General features: G+C 32.6%; 4 protein-coding genes across 4 annotated transcripts; 2 read left to right on the top strand and 2 right to left on the bottom strand.

The window, feature by feature from the left end:
• The first annotated feature begins 1,128 nt into the window (after positions 1-1,128).
• Positions 1,129-1,996, top strand: LOC126757563 (c-Myc-binding protein homolog). The gene is made up of 2 exons (XM_050471605.1): positions 1,129-1,245; positions 1,306-1,996. Exons 1-2 carry the CDS (start codon positions 1,234-1,236, stop codon positions 1,825-1,827), a joined length of 534 nt encoding a protein of 177 aa, XP_050327562.1. The 5' UTR covers positions 1,129-1,233; the 3' UTR covers positions 1,828-1,996.
• Positions 1,997-2,737: 741 nt separating this feature from the next.
• On the bottom strand, positions 2,738-4,415 carry LOC126757010 (serine/threonine-protein phosphatase alpha-2 isoform). Its single transcript, XM_050470605.1, has one exon. The coding sequence runs from the start codon at positions 4,216-4,218 to the stop codon at positions 3,310-3,312; it is 909 nt and encodes a 302-aa protein (XP_050326562.1). The 5' UTR covers positions 4,219-4,415; the 3' UTR covers positions 2,738-3,309.
• A 650-nt stretch (positions 4,416-5,065) lies between these two features.
• Positions 5,066-6,941, top strand: LOC126756799 (sialic acid synthase). Its single transcript, XM_050470231.1, has 3 exons — positions 5,066-5,366; positions 5,450-5,665; positions 6,045-6,941. Exons 1-3 carry the CDS (start codon positions 5,235-5,237, stop codon positions 6,822-6,824), a joined length of 1,128 nt encoding a protein of 375 aa, XP_050326188.1. The 5' UTR covers positions 5,066-5,234; the 3' UTR covers positions 6,825-6,941.
• On the bottom strand, positions 6,936-8,371 carry LOC126756683 (interleukin enhancer-binding factor 2 homolog). The gene is made up of 2 exons (XM_050469967.1): positions 7,972-8,371; positions 6,936-7,912 (listed from the first exon to the last, which is right to left on the bottom strand). Exons 1-2 carry the CDS (start codon positions 8,263-8,265, stop codon positions 7,022-7,024), a joined length of 1,185 nt encoding a protein of 394 aa, XP_050325924.1. The 5' UTR covers positions 8,266-8,371; the 3' UTR covers positions 6,936-7,021.
• Positions 8,372-8,574: the final 203 nt, after the last annotated feature.

Here is an 8,574-nt window from a genome sequence, read left to right as displayed (position 1 = left end):
TATATACATAATATGCAGATCAAAATAAAATGAAAGCAAACAATATTCATTTGTAATAAAAAAATGCGAAAAATTTCGATAAACATACAAAAGTATACACATACATTCACATATAAACAGATGTACCTAAAATTTAACAAGGAGGCAGTCAAGTTTCTTGTCGAATACTGTGAAACAAGCTTAGAAGAAATTCATGAAAGGTAAAATGAATGAAAGGAGTAAAATAGAAACAATTTTCTGTTCGTACCTACAATATAAGATCTTTGTATTAATACATTTACATAAGTATACTATATTGCTATTATGTGATATGTAGTTAACCGAGGATGTTTTTAGAAGCTTAGACCAGAGACCTTGTAACTACAGTAGAGGCCCGTTAATCCGGACACGGCCTAATCCGGATTCCACTGTAATCCGGACAGGGTTAAAAAATTCAAAATTTCTATTATGTCCCTTGTAATCCGGACCGACATTCTCTATCCGTATTCTCTAATCCGGATCACATATTTATTATTCACTACATTCACTTTTATGCTTTATTGACTTAAGTTTTTTTTTGGAACATGTGTATTATTTGTTAAAATAAACAAACAGAAATTTATAAATATTTTTTCTTAATACGAGTACATAGTTCTGATATGTCTTTGGTAATCCGGATTCCCTTATATACCGGATAGGGGCCGGTTTTAATTGATCCGGATTAGCGGGCCTCTACTGTATTAATTAATTCTTGTATGTTCTCTATAGCCATTTTTCTATAACCACAAACATGAAAAACAGAGGACGCTATAGTAACAGGAATTCTAACTTTTACTTATTGCGGTTCGGAACTTGGAAATAGATAAGTATGAACCGGAAATGGGCACTCTGTATGTTCATCACAATTTAATCAATTTATTTGGTAAGATATTGCATTGTCAGCTATTAGAAACTGTGTCATTTCAGTTTGTGTCATCTATCTAGGTTAAGCTACATAAAGTGAATATTTCTTATAAATATTTTACATTTCATGTACTGTTATAGTTAATTATATATGTATATATATAAGACAGAAGTCTTAAGTTTATATTTTTATATAGTACATTTAAAAGCAACTCTATGCTTCCGATTATCCGATATTTTTACAATATTAACTAGGATTTTTTGACATTTGTGTTGTTTTGTGGGTTTGAAATCCTGTTGCTTTACAACCCGTTTGCTTTTACGACCAAATTAAATTAAAATCTGCAAAAAATGGCGTTCAAGGTAATAAGTATATACCAAACTTTATTATTAGCGGGAATATTATTGTATTTTCATTAACAGCCAATAGATCCAAAACGTGATGAGTTTCGCCGCTATCTGGAGCGTTCTGGTGTAATAGAGGCATTGACGAAAGTTTTTGTGAGAATCGTAAAAGATCGTCCTGAAAATCCTCTCGACTTTTTGCGTCATAACTTAGGAGATGCTCTGCATCAAGCTGATAGTATGGCATATTTACAGAGTGAGCTTCAAGAAGCCCGCGGTGAAATAGAGCGATTACGCGGTCTAATTGAAAGTATCGATCCTGATGCCCTAAGGGAGCAACATCTACCAGAGGATATGGAAAAGAAAAATGATGAAACAGAGAATCAAGAGAAGTGTAGTGAGGAGAACACAAAGCTCCAAGAAGAAGCTCAACCAGTGAAAGCTACTGATGAATTGGAGGCATTATCAAAGGCAGATTCTCCAGTGCAAAATAATTCCTCACCTAATAATGATATAGTTAAAAATTTGGAAACTCCGGAAGATTCACCTACTGCTAACAATGCAAACAAATTGACTGCAGTACAAACCGACAATAATTAAAATACTAGCCCGTCCATGATAGGTAGAATAGCTTACATACTATTCAGTAAGAAGCCGAGTTCCTTATTTTAGAAGGCACAAAAAGTATTATATATATGTATACATTCATTATACCATGCTTAATAAAGTGATATGTAAAATCGGAACACCTTACCGATCCCAAATAAAATTATATTTTCATTTATAGAAATACTACCATAAAAGTACCATTTATACATTTTTCTTTCTTGCGTGTTATCGACTGCATTTTATGTTGCTTTGCCGCAAATATCTTACCAAGTGTTCGTCCTGGAATTGATTAAACTCAGTAACGGATTTGTACTTAGTTAATTTAACATAATGTGAGTTGTGACTTATAAGAATCAGCAGTTATTCACATCTTCAATTCCGAAAAAATAAACCAAATATTACGCCAAATATTTATTTAATTCATTTTAATAAGTTGTATATAATGTATTTAGTTATTAATACATACAAATGATGTTTAATAATACAGATATTGATTAATAATAGTAAGCATATGTGTGTATGTATATGAAAAACATCTTATTTTAGGGTACTATTGTTCATGACAATCAAAAATTTTAGCAGAAATTATTTTTACTTAATTTCAAAATATAAAGTTAAAGAAATTAAATGTACATATATATGCATTTGTATAAAATTTTCATGTTAACTTTACAATTTACATGGATTGAACTTCCTCTTAATAGGAAACCAATGGAGCGACGAAATGATACTAACAAGAACACTAGCCGCAGGAATAATGAAATGATGTAGCCTACTAAAATTTTGAACAGCTGGTTAATAACAGAATATACATTCCCATCGAAGCCTTTTCTTTCCAAACATCCATTTGAAATATTAAAGAATTTTCTTATTACACTGTTAAAGAAATTAATGCTGTTAGTATTCTATGAGCTATAGAGCTATAATTTTTCTTACTGTCCATCGAGAGTAAAATATAGTTTTTTTTTATTTTTTCCAGAGTAGCGTCGTCATACAAAGAGTTAATTCAGCACATGGTTTTAAAACACAAGCTTATTATAAAAAGTATATAACAATCGTTTACCAGGATTTGGTTAACTCAACCCGATCAAAACCGATAAAAGTAAGATATTGGCTCGGTCAAAATGAGTGAGAAGTGCCGTTTGTTGTTGATTTATTCATGCAATTTACATGTATTACATTTAAGTAAAATTTAAGAAAAAGTATTTTTGTTAATTAAATGTTTTTGTTTAATTTGTGTTTATTTTGTTTCTTTCATCTCTCTGCATTGTTTGTTTACTTCTTAGCTCCATGTCTGTAAAACTGGTTGTTTTCCTTTCCTTTTTGATTTTATATATCAAATCAACTTTTTAACAATTACTTCGTCTTATATTTGCTGTTGCTATATTCTTGTTTAGACATATTACTATTATAGTGTGTTGTTACTGTTGATGTTTTTATTGGTGCACTTGCAGCAGCGACTATGTGTTTCGCTTATTTTTTACGTTTGTCTGCCGGTTTCAATATCTGAAACGAGCACATTAAAGAGTCATCCACAGACATCATAGCGCCGGCATTGTCAAATTCACCACAATAATTAGGTGCTGAAAACAGCGTCACCAATTGCCGTTTTGCGAAAAACTCGTAGCCGTCTTCGACCACTTGATGAGCACGGCAAATCAAATCAAAATCATGTTTTTGAAGGAATTTACCAACAACTTCAGCGCCAAATGTAAAACTAACTCCACGATCATTCTCACCCCAGCCCATAGTATCCTTGTCGGGATCAGACCATAACAAATCACAAAGCAAACCTTGGTCGGGGACATCTGTTGGCCTCATTATGCGTCGAATTTGTTCCATTGACGACAAATCAGGACTGAGACCACCATGGCAGCAAAATATTTTTTCGTCAACGATAGCAGCAACTGGTAAACAATTGAAACAGTCCGTGAAAGTTTTCCACAATTTTATGGTATAACGACGTTTGCACTCGTCGTAAAATCCATAGATGCGATTTATACTGGCGCACTCATGATTACCACGCAACAGGAAGAAGTTCTCAGAATATTTAATCTTGTACGCCAAAAGCAAGCAAATAGTTTCCAAAGATTGCTTACCACGGTCAACGTAATCTCCCAAAAATAAGTAGTTGGATTCTGGTGGAAAACCGCCATATTCGAAGAGACGCAACAAATCATAATACTGACCATGAATGTCTCCACAGATTTTTAATGGTGCCTCCAATTCAAGCAAAATAGGTTGTGATAGAAATATCTCACGCGACTTTAAGCAAAGCCCACGAATTTCGCTCTCCGATAATTGAACATTCTTTCCAGGCCTTGCACCACGCACCTCCAACAATCGTGAAATTATGCTGTCAATATTCATTACGTCAGCCATATTGGTTAGCTATTTGCGTTTTTAAACGTGTGTACTTGTAATTTTTACGTTTTTTATTGGCAAATCTAAAGTGTGTTCCCTGTTTAAATATTATTAAATATTTTTAGTAAATTTTTCACAGCTACCAGAAGATCGAAGAGCGAACACACAAAGACTGACAATCGGGCCGAGTTAACCCAGCGCACGAATACTATCAACATACAATCGGTTCAATACAACAGAATATGGCCGAACGATCCATTTCGTATCCATTTGTATTAAGAATTTACTTTATGTCAATATAGTCCATGCGTACTTATTGAATTTCATAGCTAAACTAAAGTTTGGGTTGCTTTAAAAATAATTATATTTGTTAATTATTATATATTTATAGTAACGAGTTTATCGTGAATAAAATTAAGATTTTTTTTTATACATTTATACAGTACATCAATAACTTTTGATTAAATGTTCTTTTACTTTTGTTTTTGTCTGATATTCGTTTACAAATAATTTAAATTTTGATAATACATTTTTATGCATTAAAAGTTTCGTTTCTCTTTGTATTACATGTCTTCATTAAGACCTTTGAATACTTTCAACGTTTTTAATGCTGGGTATAAATATTACTTTCCAAGCGGTAAAGATGAGTGTACCGGTTCAATTCTAACCTAAAATGTGTATATGTAAATATACAAGCGCAATCATAGGATAAATGACAAGCGTATGATTGAGACAAAGAGAATGAAAACAACCACAGGGTTGTATTTCTTCATCCATTTCCCGAAAATTCGGAGTGCTTATATTACAAAATTACTGTTTCACAATTTCCATAAAAATAAATAAATACTGTTTTTGCGTTTCTAGCAGTTCTATAATGAAAAATACTCGCTATGTTAACAAGATTTTTACAACAAACATTTTTTAAATTTTCATAGTCAATTACTTTTTACCTTCTGGCATCTTTGTGGTTTATTTAAATCGTTTGCTTAATTAGAGCTGTTAATTAATAAAGTTGCTTTCAAATTCAATACTTTATGATGGTAGCATTAAAATTAGGAAATAAAAATATTTTTTCTGATGGCGATGTTGTATATATAATTGCGGAAATAGGGCAAAATCATCAAGGTGATTTTAATACCGCAAAGAAAATGATTTCGGAAGCCAAAGTATGTATGAACTTAAGTATGCACAATTAGCCTAAACAATATATGTATGCACGTAATTGTATATTACATTTATATATCTGTAGAGAATAGGGTGTGACTGTGTCAAATTTCAAAAATCCTGCCTCCCAGTAAAATTTTCTAAAACAGCCCTTAAACGCCCATATATATCAGAGAACTCCTTTGGCAAGACTTATGGTGAACACAAAGAGTTCCTTGAATTTAGCGAAACCCAGTACAGAGAATTAAAAATATATGCCAATAGTGTTGGAATCGATTTTACTGCATCAGCCATGGATGAGGTAAGAACTAGTATATAGAAAAGTATATCTATTATATGTATTTATATTAATAGTTCTTTCTAAGTTAACTGCAATAGACTCAAATTTTAAAATAAAACTGTAAGGCAAGTTGGAAAACACAAACTAACGGAAAAATTAAAATTATTAGAAAAATATTAATAACTCTCACCAAATCAATATAAAATAAACAGCACTGTTTCGCTTATATACTAAAATAAAAACATAATCATCAAAGCATTAGAGAACAATATAATATGGTATATACATACATATGTATGTCAACTTTATTTAAAAAAATTATTTCTAACCTCTAATATACTGAATTTATTTTCAACAACGTAAATACCTATATTTTATAACCAAAAATCATTGTTTTTAGATATCTTTAGATTTTCTAAACGAGCTGAACGTGCCTTTTATAAAAATAGGCTCGGGCGATGCTAATAATGTGCTCCTTTTGAGGAAAGCAGCTAAAATGGATACTCCGCTAATTGTGTCTACAGGAATGCAAACGAGTGAAACTATCGAGAAAATTGTTGATATAATGCAACAGAATAACAAAACTAATTATGCCTTAATGCATTGCGTTTCTTCTTATCCTACTGATCCAGATGATTGCTCTTTGGAAATGATAACTCGTCTGAAAGAGCGGTATCCAAATATAGTAATAGGATATTCCGGGCATGAAAAGGGCATTGAAATAAGTAAAGCAGCAGTGTTAATAGGTGCTAGAATTATAGAGCGTCATTTTACTTTAGATAATAATCAGAAGGGTTCAGATCACAAATGTTCATTGGAACCTCACGAATTTGGAAGCCTAGTTAATGAAATCAAGACATTAGAAAAGCTTCGTACATTGACTAAAGATCAGATTATGGATTTACTTGGTCATCAGAAAATTATCGAATTGGCTTTAAAAGAGATAAAGTTAAGAACTATACTTCCAAGTGAAATACAATGTAGAAGCAAATTAGGAAAATCCATTGTTGCAACCAAGGACTTGCAAGCAGGCAATATTTTAAAGGTATGCGATATATGTATTAAAGTAAGTGAGCCAAATGGTATAGCTGCAGAATATTTTGATTATGTAGTAGGTAAATTTATTGCGGCTGATGTGAATAAGGATTCACCTTTAACGTGGCGCCATATTTCTATTTAATTTCAATTAGTTTTTCTAAAAATAATCCACAACAAAAATGAAACTAATTTATTTTTAAATAAAATATGATATTGTTTTGTCCAAATAATAAATAATTTAAAAAGTTTTCAATTATCAGTTTGTGACATGAATTTATTTTCATAAGTTTGAGTTTAAATTAAATGTAAAAAGATGGTTTTTATTAGAATAGAGTAAATCTACTCAACTGTATCATCATCTGCTACACCATCATTTTCTACAGCTTCCATATCTTCCTCACCTTCGCCATCTTTTTTATCAGCAGGCTTTTCATACACCGCCTCTAGAGGTGAGACTACCACTCCGTTCCATACTGACATTTCCCGAACTATACTTGTATTTCCTTCCAAACCCAGTATATGCTTATATCCACCGTGAGCAAGAACACGTAAGAGGGTTTGAGCAGTTAAACAACAAACATCTTGTTGTTCCAAAGTCATTGCAGTGTGTACTCGAATATGACCTGGTTCACATGGATCCGTTATTCCAGCTGAACCGGGCAAAAATAATCCAGCAGATAGCAATTGAAAAACACGTCTGAATGCCAAATTTATAGGCAATGCTTGACGAGATGGATTATTCATAATAGATAAATGGGCGATTAAATCGAGCATCCAAGGTGAAAGTGGCGCGAACGCGTCAAATCTTCTTGTTAGATCTTTTAATATGCGAATCAACACCTTGATAGAAGAGTGATGAGCATTTTCCTCAAACCATCTTGTATGCCGAATAGCAGCGAGATGTGCTTGCATTAGCTTTTGGTCAAGGTGAATATCGGCTTCCAATTTTCTTAAATTTTGAGGAAGTGTTGCTATCAAAATACGAACTTTAGCTTGCCAGTTCGCCACATCGAATCCACGATCATGTATTGTTGTGTATATTTGATCGGCTTTTGTTAATACCTCAGTTTTCATAGCATTTTTAAGATCAGATTCCACTTTCTTAGACAATGCTTCGCACGCCTCTTTTGTTGGTAATGTTTTCAATATAACAACGATGTCAGCTACATTATTGCCAGATATCATGGTGCCTTTTTTAAAGGATCCCACTTGACGCACCTCCTCCAATTGCTACAATAGAAATTATTTATGTACTTCGAAGTAAAAAACATTAAACCTTCGAAACTTACACAGGTATTAAAATCACCAGGTGCCACCACCAGATTATCTAGAACTGACTGAACTTTTGTCACTAAATTTCCAATTGAAGTTTGCTCAACTGGGGTTGGACTGAGGTCTTGGTTACGTTTTAAAAGGGCTGCAGTGAGATTAGAATCATCAACTGCGGGCGACACTTTTGGAAATAGAACCTCAGCAACTAAAGTCAAATCGAAAGGATGTCTTGGAATAAACGTCTTTTTAAATGGTGGTCGATGGAGTCCACCTCGGATTGGTCTACCACCCCGCATTGCTCCTCGCACCATTTTTCTATTTGATGAATTAATGATTGCAATTTTTTAATAAAATTGCCTGAAAAAATAGCACAAATAGCTGACAAACTCCACAATATGAACACCGAAAAAATCGATAGGCGATCGAAATAGAGGTGGGTGGAAAATATATAAAATTACTCGGCGTGTGGTAATCGGCAACATGATATGGGATACATATTTATAACATATAGTATATACAAAATTCGAAGAAACTGAACAATAGTAATATCATTCAAAAATTTAATTTAAAACAGTGAGTCATTTTTTTGTAATATATAATTATAGGAAATTGTACCTGAT

The sequence above is a fragment of the Bactrocera neohumeralis genome, chromosome 2 (genome assembly GCF_024586455.1).
Source record: "Bactrocera neohumeralis isolate Rockhampton chromosome 2, APGP_CSIRO_Bneo_wtdbg2-racon-allhic-juicebox.fasta_v2, whole genome shotgun sequence".
In the NCBI taxonomy this organism is placed as follows: Eukaryota; Metazoa; Arthropoda; class Insecta; order Diptera; family Tephritidae; genus Bactrocera; species Bactrocera neohumeralis.
Note: the sequence above shows the minus strand (reverse complement) of the source record. Positions and strands in the feature narration are given on the sequence as shown.

What these genes read in the sequence shown, in the direction of transcription:
- LOC126757010 (XM_050470605.1), bottom strand. Translation starts at nt 4,218, where the DNA reads ATGGCTGACGTAATGAATATTGACAGCATAATTTCACGATTGTTGGAG.
- LOC126756799 (XM_050470231.1), top strand. Translation starts at nt 5,235, where the DNA reads ATGATGGTAGCATTAAAATTAGGAAATAAAAATATTTTTTCTGATGGC. An exon ending in AAATGATTTCGGAAGCCAAA is followed by an intron (nt 5,367 to 5,449) that starts GTATGTATGAAC and finishes ATATATCTGTAG; the next exon opens with AGAATAGGGTGTGACTGTGT. An exon ending in CTGCATCAGCCATGGATGAG is followed by an intron (nt 5,666 to 6,044) that starts GTAAGAACTAGT and finishes CATTGTTTTTAG; the next exon opens with ATATCTTTAGATTTTCTAAA.
- LOC126756683 (XM_050469967.1), bottom strand. Translation starts at nt 8,265, where the DNA reads ATGGTGCGAGGAGCAATGCGGGGTGGTAGACCAATCCGAGGTGGACTC. An exon ending in CTGGTGATTTTAATACCTGT is followed by an intron (nt 7,913 to 7,971) that starts GTAAGTTTCGAA and finishes TTTCTATTGTAG; the next exon opens with CAATTGGAGGAGGTGCGTCA.